The sequence below is a fragment of the Lissotriton vulgaris genome, chromosome 12 (assembly GCF_964263255.1).
Source record: "Lissotriton vulgaris chromosome 12, aLisVul1.2, whole genome shotgun sequence".
NCBI classification, from domain to species: Eukaryota; Metazoa; Chordata; class Amphibia; order Caudata; family Salamandridae; genus Lissotriton; species Lissotriton vulgaris.
In genome coordinates this window covers 140668284-140686929 of record NC_141700.1, presented here as the reverse complement: position 1 = coordinate 140686929, position 18646 = coordinate 140668284, and the positions used below count along the sequence as shown (strand labels likewise).

The following is an 18646-nucleotide window of genomic DNA, read 5'->3' as shown; positions in this document are numbered from 1 at the left end:
AGGGCCTTTCCACAGAAACAGTCGCAGCCCTTTGGCCAAGCTACGGGGGGGAATCTCAGCCTAGAGCGGGCAGGAACGGAAGTAAGCGAGGAGTGTGTTGGGGTTTCAATAAGGGGACGTGCAGCAGGCCGCAAGGAACGTGTAAGTTCAGGCATGCGTTCTCCAGTTGTAGTAACACCTCACACCCTGAAGCTGCCGATCCATGGCCAATGGTACCGGAGGTAAAGGGGGTACCAAGCAGGATTGATACGGTGCCCCGGAAGTCCACACCTTCGCCCGTAGATATCCTGGCTTTGACCCCATGGCTGAACAGATACCCTGATCATGCGTCCGCTGGGATCTTGCGAGATGGCTTCTCACATGGCTTCAGGATCCCGGGGGGTGATTTTCGGGGGGCCCCCTCATGTAAGAACCAACTGTCCGTTCAGCACAACCCGGCGGTTGCCTCCAAAAAGATCACCAAGGAGGTTAGCTTGGGGCGGGTTGCAGGACCTTTTGGTGACCCACCAACGGTTGATTTTGTAAGTTCCCCATTAGGGGTGGTGCCTAAAAAGGACCCGGGGGCGTACAGGCTCATCCATAATCTGTCGGCACCGAGGGGGGCTTACGTCAATGAGGCGATCGATCCTGACATTTGCAGTGTAAAGTATGCATCTTTCGATGACGCAGTGGTAATGTTGAATCGCTTAGGTCCCGGAGCATTGTTAGCAAAGTCGGATATTGAATCTGCATTTAGGTTGCTTCCGGTGCATCTCCAGGATCAGTGCTTGCTGGGTTTTACATTTCAGGGGAAATACTACATGGATATGTGCATGCCAATGGGTTGTTCAATTTCGTGTGCATATTTTGAAATGTTTAGCTCCTTTCTGGAGTGGGTGTACTCAAAGGCCACAGGGCACCAACATGTGATGCATTATCTTGATGATTTCCTCTTTCTCGGCCCAGCGGGCACTCGGGACTGTGCACGGGCATTGCGGGACTTCTGCCTGCTCATGCGGGGTTTCGGGTTACCATTGGCGCCAGGAAAGACAGTGGGGCCGGCTACCTTCCTGGAGTTTTTGGGCATAGAATTAGACTCCGTGGAGGGTTGCTTCCGCTTGCCGGCGGAGAAGGTCTCCAAATTCAGGGCTTCCTTGTTGCAGTGTCTCCAGAGCGAGAAAGTGACATTGCACCAATTACAGCAAACAGTGGGTCAGCTTAACTTTGCATTAAGGGTGATACCGATGGCTCGCCCTTTCTCACGATCCATTGCCCAGTCCATGGTAGGCCTCAAGGAAGGGCACCATCGCACGAGACTGTCGGCGGAGGTTCGCCAGGACATGCTCATCTGGCTGGCATTCCTGGTGGACTTCAACGGCCGAGTGGTCTGGAGCAAACCCCCGGCCTCGTCGGTGGAACTGGGCTTATGGACCGACGCGGCGGGCAGCGTGGGGTTTGGCGCGATCCTCGGAAACCATTGGTCGGCCCAAAGATGGCCAGCATGGTGGGAAACCAACGGTTTGACGAATAACATTGGCTTCCTAGAGCTCTTCCCCATCTGGGTGGCTCTGTCGGCATGGCCAGAGGAATTCAGAGTTCGCTCAGTGGTATTTTGGTCCGATAACATGACTGTGGTTGAGTGCATTAATCAGCAGGCAGCACGCTGCAAATGGATATTGCGATTGTTGAAAGAAATTGTGTTGAAATGCTTGAGATTAAATATGCAATTCAGGGCAAAACATGTGCCGGGTGTACTAAATAATGCAGCTGATGCGCTCTCTTGTTTCAAAATGCAGGCTTTCAGGGATTGTTTACCCTCAGCGGAGCTAGTGGCAGCGCCATTTCCCGAAGCACTATGGCAAATCGGCGCTCCGGACTACAAAACCTCGTGGCAGCCAGTTTAGCGCCCAGGACAAGGAAATCTTATGAAGGGGCGTTCCGCTCGTACTGCGCCTTTTTGGGCCCGGCAGGGGAGCATAGACGGGGTCAGGAGGAGTCCTTTGTCCAATTTTTAGTGGCACTTCATGAGGAAGGCCGGTCAGCGGCAACCGCAAGTCGGTATAAGGCCGCCATATCATTTATGGCTCAGCTCCATAGGATCAGGGACCCGACGGACTCCTTTCTAGTCAGGAAGGCTATGCGCGGCTGGCGGCACTTAGAAGGGTGCAGAAAGGATAACAGGCACCCAATAGGGTTTGACAAGTTGACCTCCTTGCTGGCTAAACTAGAGGAGACTTGCTCCTCGCCTAGCGAGGTTATACTATTTCGGGCAGCGTTCGCATTGGCGTTCTATGGGGCCCTGCGGGTGAGTGAACTAGTGGCTGCCAACAAAAGAGATACAGAAGGGGGTCTGCGCAGGGATCACATCCAAGTAAGGGGGGATTCTTTGCTGATCTCGATAGCCAAGTCAAAGACGGACCAAGAGGCACAGGGTAATAGCGTTGGTTTGCAGCGTGCTCCAGGTAGTCCCGGTTGTCCAGTAAGGCATGTTGAAGCCTACCTAAAACAAAGGGTGACAACCTGGGGGGGGGCCTTGCTGCGACATACGGACGGCACCCCGTTGACTAGGTTTCAGTTTCAGAGGGTGCTGGCAATCACGATTGCAGCTGCGGGCTTGAACCTGAGTGATTTTGGGACCCATTCATTCAGGATAGGGGCCGCTACGGAAGCTACGGCTCAAGGTCTGCAGGCAGACAATGTTAGGCAGTTAGGCCGCTGGTCTTGGAACTGTTTCAAGAGGTACGTGCGACTGCACATGTTGTAAGTTACTGATGAAGTGCACTCACACTTGTTGTCTTTTGTTTGGATTACAGTTTCACGAGCCTGTGACGCAGGGCGGAAATTGGGACCGGCCCAGCATCAGCTAACCACCACTTCAGGAATAAGGAATGGAGGACGTGTGGTCTGGGTCGTGGGCCACTCATACGTGAGGCGTGCTGGGGACATATTCAAGACAGGTGATGCGATCCACACATCTGAGGAATATGGGTTCAGGGTGTCCTTCCATGGGAAGGGCGGCCTGTGTATTGACCGACTGCAAAGTTTTGTGGAAGAATTACTAGGGCGGCACAGGTCACCGCCATCTGTAGTCATAGTGCACATTGGGGGCAATGACTTGGTGAGACTGGGCAGACGAGCTTTAGTTGAGCACATACTTTCTGCAGTTAGCTGGTTAGCAAAGAGGCTCCCGGGATGTACAATAGCTTGGTCTCACATGATTCCGAGGAGGGTATGGCGGGGTGGTTTGTCCACAACAGCGTTGAACCATTCGGTAAAGAGGGTCAACCATAAAATGGAGAATTTGTTTTGCTCTGCTCATCTTCAAAGCATATCTCATGGGTGCATCTGGGGTGATCACTGTTATTCTGATGATGGGGTACACCTGTCCAGGGTGGGGAATGACTTATTGATAGGAGACATGATAGCTTGGCTAGTGGGGTTGAGGAGACATGACCTATAGGAAGTGTGGGGGGGGCCCAGATAGTCGGTCAACTATCTGGCCTGTGGCGGTAAGGTCATGATCGGTGAGCAGTGATTTCAAGGTCCCTAGGGGGGGGCGCCACCCATTATGGATGGGAGCGCCCGGGGGGAGGCGGCCATTGGCCCCTCCCATGGGGTGGGTGGCACCCATTACGGATGGGTTGCCCAGGGGGAGACGGCCATAGGCCCCTCCCAGGGGGAGACGGCTATATGCCCCTCCCCAGAATTTCCCGGGGGCCGGATATCCGCTCCGGCGGAAGAGAGTGCGGGGAAAGGGGGGGAGTCCACGCTGTCCTTCTTACGGATACCCCGCACAGGAACTCAGACAACCTTAAGATGGCGTCGAGTGAACGGGGGCCCCCACGACAAGGGAAGTTACAGTTGGCTACGAGGGTAAAGTCCTCTGCGCGTGCGCCACTCACACGTGAGGGCGGGAATTTGGTGTTAGGGATCTGACACCGGTTAAGACCTTGCCGTTGGCCCCTAACGTAAGGATGTACAAATTCATATAATGCATTTGTCATGATGTTAGACTTAGTTAGGAAATCTTTGTATTAGAGATTTGTTAAGGTTAGGCTGAATACCTGTCTTCATTAAATGTAATGGAATGTTGAATTTGTACATGATACATGAAACGTTTTTAATTTAAAGTTTAAAATTTTGTTTCATATTTTGATAAATACGGCCGGGGGGGTCGTGAGGCCCCCCTGCCTTCCAAAAAGTTCAAACTGTGTCTGTCTCCTCCCATTGGGATTGGTGGTGAAAGGGGTGGCGGGCATCCAGGCCCATATGAGATTTCCCTTGGAACTGATGTCACTGACAATCACCCTTAACCCTTTCGATGCTGATGACGAGCTCAGCTCGTCATGATGCACAGTTGAGCTGTGCTGATGACGAGCTGAGCTCGTCATGAATAAAGAATAATTGAAATTTCCAGCACAGGGGGGGAAAACGCCTAGCAGCCAAGAGGTTAATCTTACCCATTCAATATTTCATCCACACCAGTGCCAAAATACCCGGCACCGGTGTGGATGAATGATTGAATGTAAGATTAAGGGTGATTGTCAGTGACATCAGTTCCAAGGGAAATTTCATTTTTAGGTGTTCTGATCTTGAATAGACTACACCGTATCCACCCGCATTTGGGTGGTTCTTCTTGCTTTGTAGAGTGCTTGTACACAGTCTTTTTGCTGAGCATATTTGATTTTCTTCTAGCAGCAATGGCAGAGAATCATGGTCTGTCATTTGATGATGCAGACTTACAGTTGGCATTAGCCGACTTTCCAGACTTACTAGATGTCACACCGGTAACTGTTGTGACCAGTGAAGAGGAATGGGGCAAGCTCCTGGGCCTTAAAAAATCCATGACGAGAACAGCCTTACATGGGACCATTATGGCCCAATATCTACGCAATGATTGCGCCCCTACTGGGCTTATAGTTACCAAAGCCCCCAGGCTTTTTTTAAAAGACAAAGATTTTCTAAAAAGTTGGGCAATGATCGCTTGGCGCTGTACAAGGGATTGGCTAATTCTGATTATTAAGACTTCTAAATTGGCAGCTAACGCCATTTTGGTTGAAATCCAGATCACTGAATCTAAGATTAAGGCTACCCTCTCTGACAAAATCTTCCGTAAGAAGAAAGAGGAGTCTGACAAAAGTAATAGCGACTATAAAGATCACATTCTCTTCACCAAAATGGAGAAATTTAAGAAGGATCTTGAGAAATTCAAACTTGAACGGGTGTATCCCTACACCAGTGAGTCCTATGCTCCGCCCGTTTTCAATTCTAATAATCGCAAAACTAGTTCCAACTATGGTACTTCTGATTCAGACGGTAACACCTCGGGTAGTGACTCTAGCAGTGAAAATCAGTCCAGACCATACAGAGGCCGAGGTAAGAGAAACTTTAATCAGTATTGGCGGGGTAACCAACATAATCAGGGACCACAACAGTGGTGGCCACCCAACCCCTGGCAATATGGGGGTCCCGGTTTCCCTCCTAACCAACAGAATCCGTTCCAACCTCCCATGGGCCCCTTTTTACCCAACTTCCCGCCTGCTTTTCCCGCACAATTTAATGGACAGCCTTTTTTAGGGCATGGCCACGGCAGGTCACGGGGCAGGAGGAGAGGCCATACTCCAGCTCTAACACCAGCACAACCCCAAGTACAGTTCAATTCACCACCAACGACGAGCTCGACTCGGAACCTACGGAGCACCACGGCCAAGAACAAAGAACAAACCCCCACGGAGACAGCATCGTGATCAATCTGAGCAGTCGTACTCTCACTCAGATTGAACAAACGGCCCTCAATAGAGGCTTGGGTTTTGTTCCCACTTATCGGAATGAACATTTTGAAACCCGATTAGAACTGGCTAAGTTCATCAGGAAGGTGCGATTGCACTTCTTCTTCATTGATAAAGAAAAATCAGACCAAGAGGAAGCTGTGGCTAACACAGGACTCAGACCAAAATCGACCTTTAATCCACCAACTCACCTCATGCCAGCTAATGTGTTGGCTTTTGAACAGGCAATTGAAAGGGACATCGATGAGCTGTTTAAACATGATGTGAAGCCATTTTACAATCTCCCGAAAGCAGAGCACCAGGCCCTCAAATCATTATCAGCTGACAAGTCCTTAACCATCAAACCCGCCGATAAAGGCGGGGCAATTGTCATCCTGGATACTGAGACGTACAGAGCCGAATGCCTCAGGCAACTCAGCGATGTAAGATCCTATCGCCTACTAGATCAGGATCCAACAGCGGACCTACAAAGAACTATTCGTAACATGACGGAAGAGGCACTCAATGAAGGATGAGTCACTGAGTCAGAGGCCAGATTTCTAAACACCGAACATCCAGTGATCCCATATTTTTACATCTTACCCAAGGTGCATAAAGAGAAACGTCCTCCACCGGGTAGACCGATCATTTCGGGCATTGGGTCGCTCCTAGAACCCCTGTCGACTTTTGTTGACCACTTTTTACGCCCGATGGTCCTAAAAATGCCAACCTATCTTAAGGATACCACCGACGTCTTACGTCTACTACCCGACCTGGACTTTGACATTACATCTGACCTGTTGGTCTCGTTCGACGTAGAGGCTTTATACACCTCGATACCCCAGGACGAAACCCTGGAAGTCATCCATTCTCTGCTTGACACTACCGAGAGGGATACCATCACCCCGGTACATTTCATCATGGCCTGTGCCACTCTGGCCATGAAGAAAAACTTTTTCAAGTTCGAAGAGAATATATACCTACAAGTGTCTGGAACCAGCATGGGGAGCGTTTATGCCCCCAGCTTGGCTAACCTCTACGTACACTACTTCGAAAAACGGTTTGTCTTGGATGAGTCAAATCCATACTTTGAGCAGATAAGAACCTGGAAACGATATATCGACGATATATTGATGGTATGGCGGGGCTCCAGAGAAAGTTGCCAGGATTTCCTGGGATGGTTGAACAGCCGGAATGCTTTTCTACGTTTCACCATAGAGATTGGCGAAAATAGTCTGGCCTTTCTCGATCTGATGATTAAAGCAACCACTACGGGACTGCAGTCCGAACTTTACAGAAAACCCATGTCCAGAAATTCCCTGTTGTTATACGACAGCCATCATCCGAAGTCCCTACGGGACAATCTGCCTTTTGGGCAATTTCTACGTGTACAAAGGAATTGTTCCACAGACATGGCTTTCAAAACACATTCCACTGCACTAAAAAACCAGCTGGTCAAAAGAAAATATCCTCCTCGTTTGGTGCATCGAGCCATGAAGCGAGCGAGCAACAATAACCGAACAGCACTACTGGAGCCTAAAATCCCGAAAGCACCTCTAGAAAGGTTGACTTTTGTACATACTTTCGGTACATTGTCTCACAACATTAAGAAAGCTGTGAAGAAACGGTGGCCCATTTTAAATTCAGGACCCCACTCCATCCAACAGCCACTGTTCTCCTTCAAGAGAGGACCCAATCTGCGAGACAGAATGGTTCACACCAGACCGCGTGATGAGACCCCCAGAGCAATAGGTACCCTTTGGGATTTACCACCGGTGTCCGGCCACCATCCATGTGGCACATGTCAATCATGCGTCCAAACAACTAAAACCACAGAAATTGACATCGGGACTTCTAGGCCTTGGAAACAGGTGAAGTTCACTAACTGTAACAGTGACAAACTCATTTATCTAATCACCTGTCCCTATGGGCTTAGATATGTGGGGATGACCACCCGTAAGATCAAGGTGAGGCTGTCTGAACACAGAAGTACCATCAACTGTAGAAGGCAGGCCACCAAACTCACTACCCACTTCATCACTCAAAATCACTCACCTACATCATTCATATGGACAGTTTTAGAAAAACCATTCATTCCCTCTCATGTCACCAATGTGAGTGAATTCCTTCACAAGAAAGAACAGAAATGGGTTTTAAAGCTTGGCACTGACCGCACAGGGTTAAATGATGACATACCCTGGTCATCTTTCTGAAACCATTATTATAATTGTCTGACCAAGATATTTGTGATCGTGAACTCCTTCATAAAATACCATGCTTAACAGATAGATCCAGCACATATCCTTTAACTATTGGAGATCTACTTGCCAAATGAAACTTCAGTCCTTTGTAATGTTCATAACATTTCCTCTTTGCCAAATGCCGAAATCGGCACTTTTTGCCGATGTGTATTTACTTATAACATCAATAACATCTAGGTAGCGCGCCATTGGCTAATCCCGCTGTATGCCTAACCAATTATAATATTGCTAACACACTCTATGGGTGACGCGCACGTTTAGCGCGTCACGTGACTTCTATGCCCAATGGTTAGTAGGATAATAAAACGGAAGGACAACAACCTGCCGGTACCTCCCCAGACGGCACAGATGCCGTGCTGGAGTACCGACGGTTAGGTGAGTGTCCTCAATGCTTGAGGCCCCCCGTTTTCAATAACCGCATCCTCATAGAGCATATTGGTCAGTCTCTCCTGCATTGTCAGTTTACCGCGATTATTTGAATTTCAACTCAAGTGCACCTTTTAATTCTCGAGCGCTCATCCAGGCTGTGCTAAACCACGGGAGCATTGCTTAGGTGCTAAGATACAAATATGCGCTCCTGCACTGTTATTCTACCGCTACCAGTTAAACTAAACTACGAGAGCATTTGATAGCGTTCATCCAGGCATTGTAAGACTACGGTAGTTTTATTTAGGTGCTTAGACACCAATATGCGCTCTTAACATCAGAGCCAGCTGGTCCACTCTGATAACAGCTGATGTATGACTATGAACACCCAATATGGAGCGGTAAGAACACTCTAAACTACACTGTTAGTTTACCGCTATCACTTAAAAATATAATTGCATCTGAAAGTTTCTAGAGCGTTCGTCTAGGCATTGTGAGACTACGGGGGCATTACTAAGGTGCTGAGATACCAATATGCGCTCTACCCATCAGAATGATAACAGCTGATCCACTTTGACAGCTGGTTTATGGTTATATTTTCCTGATTTGGGGCAGTTAGAACATTCTGAAAACAGCCCCGCTTGCTATGCTAGATTTTACATTAAATTTTACATTATACTCATCCAGCCACGATAGACCTGTGTTCAGCACTTTTGCGGTGATTAATTCAGTCACTTGAATTTATTCACCCTTACAGAGCGGTGCTTCACCAATATCCTGAGCCGCAGCCAGGTGGGGTGAGGTCTCTACTTCTCAAAAACCAGGTAAGAAGTAGTGTGAGAAACTTGTAAGGTTTCAATTTCTAAAAACGCCATTACACTAGTATAAACAGTGTGGTTATCCATAGTCTTTTAATATGGATCTCACCTAAGTTGACAACTACAACAGGTGTAACAGAAGGCATTTTTCGGACGGATGGTGAGTGATATGCTTACGCCATGCTTTTATCTTTCAGTCCACTGCAGACTGTGTGAGAAGACTTGGAACAAGCACACCTAGGATGTCCAGGTGACATTTACATATTGATGTAGTTCCAGTACTCTTTTTCTCCTAATTTATGACACTTCTATCACTTTTTTGGGGGTTTTTTTCTGCTTGCAGTAGCGTAATACATAGGTCCTGAAGAAAGCAAGGCTACTGGCCCTATTTGCTGAAACATGTCGACCACGTTCCACCACTAGACAGTTTATAAAGTTTCCCTGTCTTGGCTATTTTTAACATTGGTGCTGGGAGTTTAACCCTAATAAAAAAAATGTTTGCTCCCTAAACCAATTTTATTCACTCTTTTCCTTGGTTTTCCTTTGCACTGCACGGTTTCTTACCCCATTGGCCACATCACCAACACTCTTATACCAACATACACTGACTAACAGGAAGGCCTATCTCTTTCTGTTAGAGAACAAGATCATGTACAGTGTTGGTCCTCGGAGCCCCAAATGATGAAGGGCGGTTCCGAGTGGTGACTGATGGGTGCCAGAGACCAGACACTAACTTGACCTGGCCTTTTCACTATCTTTCCAGTCATATGGCTAGAGGTAGCATTTCACTTTCACCCTCTCTGTCCTGAATAGTTGCCTGTTGAACTCTTGACCCTCTGATACTTTTCTGTGATATATGAATTTGTACATGATACATGAAACGTTTTTAATTTAAAGTTTTAAATTTTGTTTCATATTTTAATAAATACGGCCTGGGGGGTCGTGAGGCCCCCCTGCCTTCCAAAAAGTTCAAACTGTGTCTGTCTCCTCCCATTGGGATTGGTGGTGAAAGGGGTGGCGGGCATCCAGGCCCATATGAGATTTCCCTTGGAACTGATGTCACTGACAATCACCCTTAATCTTACCCATTCAATATTTCATCCACACCAGTGCCAAAATACCCGGCACCGGTGTGGATGAATGATTGAATGTAAGATTAAGGGTGATTGTCAGTGACATCAGTTCCAAGGGAAATTTCATTTTCACTGTTCGTGTTGGCACCCAGTCCCTTGGGCGGCTGTGCCACTCCCTCTATTATTTTAACATAATGCAAAAAAAACATTAGAGGAATACTCCAAAATTAATTCAAGTGCCATTAGTTGAATTCCGAAAACAACAGTTGATGGACAGAATGCAGAACAATGTCATACATGCACCCCAGTACAGAGATCTGGGCCTAAATCCATCATTTTTTTGCACTCCACACCACCCCAGTTCAGACATGGCCATTAGCAAATCAGCCTTGACCCTGTGCCCCATGGGAACAGTCCAGCCCGAACTGCCAAGCCATGTCTTTCCTGGACCGGAATCAAGCATCCTAGGACCAGTTTCTGGCTATCAGCCGTCTTCAGCCAGGATAGCTTGACTCCAGTGGTGTGGAGAGCATGGGACTCAAGTCTGAGCATACCCATCCCACTCGGGGTGACAAATGCAAAAACAACAGTTGATGGACAGAATGCAGAACAATGTCATACATTCACCCCAGTACATCCATCGTTTTTTTGCACTCCACATCTCCACAGTTCAGACATGGCCATATGCAAATCAGCCTTGACCCTGTACCTCATGGGAACAGCCCAGCCCGAACTGCCAAGCCATGTCTTTCCTGGACCGGAATCAAGCTAGTGAGAAGCAGTGCTGCTGCTTTTGTTACATCCTCCAGATTAATGCTGCAATGTTTAAAATTCGCGCAGATATCTGAGTTTGAATGAGCTACAAAAATCCTCAAAAATAAAATCACTTTCTTTATTTTTTTGTTTTGCAATCAGAAATAATAAAGCATAATTATATTGATTATATTTGCCAAGTTCAAAGCTATGTTTTAGTACCGTCTTCAACATTTCATGCCTAATATGTGTATTTACCTCTGAGTTCAGCAGGAAGAAGGTACTCTCTCAAATCAGATCTAGCTCTAGCGTTATTGTTTCCATGTGTTTATTTCTGCAGCACTAACTCTGTTTGAAATTATTTCAACTAGTAAACTTTATATTGGTTTGTAAATAGCTTTCTTTTTTATCAGTGTATTTTGAGTTTTTTTCTCCTTCATCACTTTTGCAGGGCAAACGCTAATTGCGAATCGCAAATTGAGAATGCCTTCCCATTCATTCCTATGGGCCTCTAGGCCAATAGGAATGAATGAGGAGGTATTCCTTAATTGCGACTCGCAATTTGCGAGTCGCAATTAAGGAATGTTTAGAAATTGCACATTTTTCAGCGGTTTCTTCATGCATAGGCTTTTGCAAATTCTTAATTGCGATTCCTTAAAAATCGCAATTAAGAAATCGCAAAAGCCAACAATGATGCATGTGCCTGTATGCCCTGTCACATTACTTCCTCACTCTTCCCCACTCAACCTGCCTCCGGATCTTAACTTGACCCTTTTTCAACTCCGCCAGAGTTTTTATCCTTGATAAAAAAGAAACAGAGGGGTGTTAGATCATTCATCGTGTGACAAAAGTGCCATTTACATGCTGGATCAGCCCAGCCTAATTTTTGCGAGTATCCAGCATTTTTATTGGCCATTGGGTGTATCAGTTTGCAAATGTGGTGATTCAATTGCAGTGCATTGACTAGAAAGAGGCATTGAATAGCAAAACAAGCCCATAGTTATGCCTAAGCAGGGCCAGACTGGCGGTAGCAATTTTCCCTGTGTACCGGATGGGTGGGGAGAGTTTTTTGAGTGGTGGGGGACAGGTTTTTGTTACTGGGGGCTGGTTTTGTAGACATGGCTTGGCAGTTCAGGCTGGACTGTTCCCATGAGGCACAGGGTCAAGGCTGATTTGCATATGGCCATGTCTGAACTGGGGTGGTGTGGAGTGCTAAAAAACGATGGATTTAGGCCCAGATCTCTGTACTGCTGTGAATGTATGACATTGTTCTGCATTCTGTCCATCAACTGTTGTTTTTGCATTTGTCACCCCGAGTGGGATGGGTATGCTCAGACGTGAGTCCCATGCTCTCCACACCACTGGAGTCAAGCTATCTTGGCTGAAGACGGCTGATAGCCAGAAACCGGTCCTAGGATGCTTGATTCCGGTCCAGGAAAGACATGGCTTGGCAGTTCGGGCTGGACTGTTCCCGTGAGGCACAGGGTTAAGGCTGATTTGCATATGGCCATGTCTGAACTGGGGTGGTATGGAGTGCAAAAAAACGATGGATTTAGGCCCAGATCTCTGTACTGGGGTGAATTTATGGCATTGTTCTGCATTCTGTCCATCAACTGTTGTTTTTGCATTAGTTGAATTCCAGCATGAAGGGGATTTATGGTATGACAGCAAGGAGCCAATTACATATATAAAAAACATAAGATCTCTTTAGATCGATCAAGTGTTAAAATGTATTTTGTGTCCCTTATAGTCATATGCACTATAATCAATTTGAAGCACTCTAATCTCCAGATATATTATACAGTTACTGGTACCAATAAGTATTCTGTAAGGCTTAATAGTGACCCTTTCCCAGCCCGAATTAAAAATGTCAAAAATCGACAGCTGATATTTGGGTTTGTGGATCGCAAGCAAGCAATGATAGTTTGCCTGCAGGTGCAAATTCCCTGTTCATTAAAAAAAGTTTTCAAAAATGTTCTTTTTTCTTTTATCAATCCTGGACATACACACACAATGTGGACAATATTCTCAAACCCGATTATTGCAAAGTCTGTAGATGCTTTAGTCCATTCATTTTCTTTGCCTGGAGTTTTTGCCAAAACGGTAGTGCATAAAGTCAATTTTCAATTTTCTGGACCTGCCAGTTTCTAAATATGGTTGGATTTTAAGGTTTTTGTATTCATTAATTACTGGCCAGGCATGGGCTCTAATGGCTAATTTCTCCTTATCCTTTAAAACAGATACTTTCCATGTTATATTATTAATGAGTTTGTTTAAAGCGGTATGTGGAAGATATTTTTCCGAAACTGATTAGAAACCTAATTAATTTATTGCTGTGTGTAAGAAAATGTTGGCTGGCGTTTTCTCTTTCCATTGCAACTTTTGCCACAAGGCTTTACACAGATGATTTTCTGAGGCAGTTCTTATTCTAGTCCATGTTTTCACGTATGTTCCCGTCCTTGCTATTGTTTGATTAGTGAGACCAAATTCCAGTCTTCTTTGGACTGGTGATGCTTTCAGAGGCAGATGGAAAGGTGATCTAAATACTTTGGAGATGATCAAGTTTAGGAGAGCTGCATCCCTGCCATGGAGGACTTCACTACCATAATAAATTGCTGGTAACATCCTTGCTGAAATCACTTTAAGCAATGGTGCATAACTGGAACCTTCTAGAGTTCTTTGTAAATTTCAAAAAGTTTGAGTTAAGGAAGTAGCCTTTCTTTTGAAATCCATTTTATGTGGTTTAAAAGTCCGCCGTTGATCAAAAAGAACCCCCAGCTATCTATCTGTAGTTGTCTGCTCCACCTGGTTGTTTCCTTAATACCATTTGCACCTCTTCTTTATTTTTCTGCTAACTTCCATCATTTTTGTTTCCTTTAAGTTGACTGTCAAGCCATTTTTTGTGGAGTATATAAAAAGTTGGTTTATGAGTCTCCGTAAGCCAATTTTTGTGTACTTAATAGTATGACATCATCTGCATATAAAAGGTAGATATGGGCGTAGAGCCCAAATTTGGGTGATGGGAGTTTACTTTATCTAGATCTGTCGAGATATTCACTGGAAATAGATTGAATAGGTATTTGGCAAGGACACAGCCCTGCTTTAGGCCCCGTTGTGTCTTTATTTTCTTCGAGTTCCATCTCCTAGGCTAGTTCCATCTCATAAATGGGGCGAGGAGGTGAGGGCTAGCAATAATGTTCAAAATACTAACTGGTAATATTAATTATTATTAGGGCTCCTGTTTCTATGGTATTTATTTTTGAACATTTCAGTCTTTATTTATCCATATATTTTTTGGGGTCATCCTATTAGTATTTACTCATATTTATTTTGTGTTTTGAGACAAAAGGGATCGGTAAAACTGTATATTTATGTATTCATTTAACTAGTAAACATTCACTCATACTTTGATGCCTGTCACATTCTAGCAAATTAAGCAATCAAATATATCAAAACACTACATACACAGGTAAATAATAGCATTATTTACAAATATTGTAACCTATGCTTGTATTTTAGGACATCTCATTATGTTTTTACATCCTCATAATATTTATCTGCCCAGCTTTTGGTCTGGAATTTATGAAGGACAGCATGGGAGTAACTTACAAGAAGCACAATTTACTGTATTTTTCCTCTTTAAAAAATAAATACAGATTGGAAAAAGATTGTTTTCTGTCTATTTATCTGTAAAAATCTGTAACAACGGAAAAGTGAGAGCCACAATTATTATTAATCCTCCAGTTCCTCATCATAGTCTTAATTTGCAACCCACCCACAACTATTGCTCAGTCTTTGGGCCTGATGTTGAAGAGATATTCCTGAAGGATTCTTGCCTTTCCTGTACCACCCACAGTTTACAAGATAAATCTCTTCCTCCAATGCCCACATGTACTCTTGTTTCTCTTCTCTACTTACTATCAGACATGATTATGCACAGTCTTAGTATTTCATTGTGAAGCATGAATAATGTTTGCTGTGTTAGAACCGGTACGAATGCTAGGGGTATATACATTCATTCACTTAGGGCCAGATGTAGGTAATTCTGATTTACCGACTCTTAAATACCGACTCATACCGATTCGGTATTTAACACCATCGGTGCGGTGCAGATTCCCCCCGTGGGCTGAAGTTTTTAAAAACCCATTGTTCATGACGAGCTCAGCTCGTCATGAGTGTACGAGAGGTGTACCTCATGACGAGCTGAGCTCGTCATGAGCATCGAAGGGGTTAAGAGTCGGTAAATTGGAAGGAGGCAGATGTAGGTAAAAAATTACCGAATCTGTAAGAGTCGGTATTTACCGATTCTGTAAATACCGAATCTGTATTTCCCATTGATTCCTATGGGCCTTGAAGCCCATAGGAATCAATGGGAAATACAGATTCGGTATTTACAGAATCGGTAAATACCGAATCCTGCAAGGGTGCAGGGGGTGTCACTTTGACACCCTCTAGCACCCCAATTCCGGACTTGTGTGCCAAGTCATGTGGCACACAGACATGCCCTAACGGCATGTCTGTGTGTCCCATTGCACAGGTGTGCATGCACACCTGAATTCGGTATTTTACCACCCAATAGGATTGGGTGGTAAAATACCGATTTTTAAGGGCCTGTGGCACTCTTAGGAGTGCCACCTACATGTGGTTTTTCCGAATCGGTAAATATACCGATTCGGTATTTTACCGATTCTGTAAATTTACCGATTCGGTAACTTTACAGAATCGGTAAAATATAGGCCCCCTACATCTGGAAACCCTAATACTAGTCGGTAACGGCCGAATTCGGCCGTTACCGACCGGTATTAGGGCTCCTACATCTGGCCCTTAGTGTGTTAAAACCTATCATATTTCAGCTCTTGGTCCATATCATCCTTCATAAATGTTCATCTGAGGTGCTTAATATAAAGGGCATTCTCAAGATTTCCCTCTAAGGGACATGCATTGCAATATTATCTATTTTTGAGGCTCTACATTATATGAACCAGCTCTATATGGCAGAGTTGTCCAACTTAAGGCAGGAGTTTTCTGGAATCATGCAAGGTGTGGAGGATACTATGGGGTCTATTAGGATGGCGAGCAGATCGCCACCGCCCGTATGGCGGTGGCAATCCACCTGCCATTTCCGTCTGCCCACCTCACATTTTCCCCGCCATATTACGATGGCGGTGGGGACACAGGTGGACAGAAAGACCATATGCGAGTTTTCCGCCCGATTGCCTACCGGGCGGAAAAGACCTGCAATATGGTGGCGGTGCCTTCCAGGACCTTCATCCATATTACGATGATGGCGGTCTCATGCCTTTCCATTAATATCTTTTTTTTCTCTTCATTTTGACACAAAAGAAAAAGCTTGGGTTTCGTTTTTTGCCCATGAAATAAATTAGTATGTGTTTAGAACCTCATGTGTTTAATTACCTTAACATAAGAAGTCGTTCCAAAGAACAGAGTAAATTCCAAAGGAAAGTAAACTATGTTTTGTATTGAAATCACCCGGATTTAGAGAGACTGGTAGGAGAAGTTGTGTTACCTGAATATATGCATTAGCAAAACAATGACATGTAAAGCTATCCCACTGAGTCTGCTTTGTTTCAGGGCTAGAGACAGACCACGAATCTTATCTATGTAAATGGCCGAAACAAGATAAACTATCAAATCATCTCTAATGTGGGTACTGACTGAAACGGGTAAGGGACTGTAAAGCAGAGTGACTGCAGAGCGTAAGCACAACTTGAAAACTGAGCATTTTCCAAGAAGCAAGATCTTTTTGTAGATGTTGCAGATGCAGAATCCCCTGATCCTTTGTTTGATCTGTGTGCTTGAGGTTGTCTTAGCATATTAGAATGACCCTTTGTTATGTGTGCTCCAGATGGGATCTCTTGCACGAAGAGAAAATGCAACCTGCGCTCCCGCACGCACACCTTACAGGGAACTGTGTGGAGCACCACCACATATTGTAAAAATGTACCTTTCCTCTGGATTATTTTATAATGCTAGAAAGCAGTTCCTTGCCAAATAATCTCTACTCAGCTCAAATGTCCTGTACATTGTTTTAGGCACATAAGAATATTCGCATTCCCTCCATTTTAAAGATCACTGTCCTACATTGAGTTAGAAGGCTCTGTAGAATGCAAGGTATTGCCTCCATATATTCCCAAGTTGAGCCACATGCTACAGTGGTTCTTAATGCAGCCCTTAGTACTGGTATTTCATCTATTTCTGAGCTCTTTGAATGTAAAACAAACACAGAACTAACAGACAGGGAGATAAAGCAATTTGCCCACGATCAAGCAATAGATGGACAAGCACAAAAGTTAAGACTAAAACCCTGGTAGTATTAGTAAATTATAGGAAACTCACCAAAAGTTCAGCAAAATGAACTATAAACCAAATTGACTTCCTTTTAATAGTCAGAAAAACGTACCAATAAACAAATACACAGTTACACTCTAGGGATCTTCAGACATTTCTTGTTTAAAAATCAAGCTCCTTGTTAGAACTTGTTGTGTTTGATCTACATATCAACTTAAAGATAGTTCGTGAAATAAGTAGTAAAATGCAACATATCAATTTGCTATGCAGATTAATATCATGTTTGGTGTCTTGTTTCGTTATAAACATGAATATCTTAAAAATTATCTGATAAAATGTAATAAGTATAACACTTCTTTGACTTTACCTGGGAATTGGCTCCTTAGACACTGTGATAATTTAATCAGCAAAATATACATACAGCACCGAAAAAATCTGATTTGTGAATATATATTAGGAACAATAAATGTATTGCAGTTGAGTTTCGGAATTTAGTTTTTAATTATGATGCCTCTGACTCATAAATCAGAATTTACTGATATTAAATCAGATTATATTGCTGACTATCAAGATACAAGATGATTGTGGACACAATATCGCAGCCCAAAATATCAAAATGTAAATGCATATAGAGAAAGTATAGATTTATAGTTCCTAACTCCACATCTAGGTACCTTGAAGATACATATATTGTTATATATATATATATGTCATGGTACATATATGTGGAGTTAGATAATGAAAATCTGTACTTAGCTTTTGATATTTTGGATTTGATATTTTGACCTCGATATCTTGAACTCGATATCTGGTTTCGATATTCAAGGCGCACACAAATAAAATAGTGTCCTGGTACATTAAGTGGACTAATCAGATAAAATGATTTCTTTTAAAAAGCTCTTACTTAGTAACTGTTGCAGTAGAATTAATGCTCCAACGATGACCATATTGTTCGCTTGCAAACCACAATTCCAACCACGCGCTAAGCAGACTCTTTGAAAACTGCCTGGCCGGTGCCAACCTTCTGCTTCCTTTGACAACTCGTCTACTGCTAGATAGAATATCAGAAAGCGGCAGGGGAGTGGGTGGACACCTGCAATAGCCCCTTTCGAACATACCAGGTTCAAACCTGTGGAATCTGTGTTGGTGCCATAGGCGCTTCTACGCTCTCTTCAATTCTTCCTCTTTCAGCAGTACACCTTTCACTCCCTTCTACTGCGCAGATCAATATGCCAGTGATATTTTGTTCAAAAAAGAGGACTGATTTCGTTTCATTGACATTAGGCTACGCTAAGTCCTTTTTATAAGTACTATGAGGA

General features: G+C 44.4%; 1 protein-coding gene across 1 annotated transcript in view; it reads right to left on the bottom strand.

Moving 5' to 3' along the window:
- LOC147673687 (uncharacterized) overlaps window positions 1-18335 on the bottom strand; it is a 50411-nt gene extending 32076 nt beyond the window's left edge. The window contains exon 1 of the mRNA XM_086946403.1: window positions 18232-18335. Coding sequence (XP_086802529.1) covers window positions 18232-18274 — 43 coding nt within the window. The 5' untranslated portion in view covers window positions 18275-18335. The remainder of the gene's footprint in view (window positions 1-18231) is intronic.
- Between the last annotated feature and the right edge of the window lie 311 nt (window positions 18336-18646).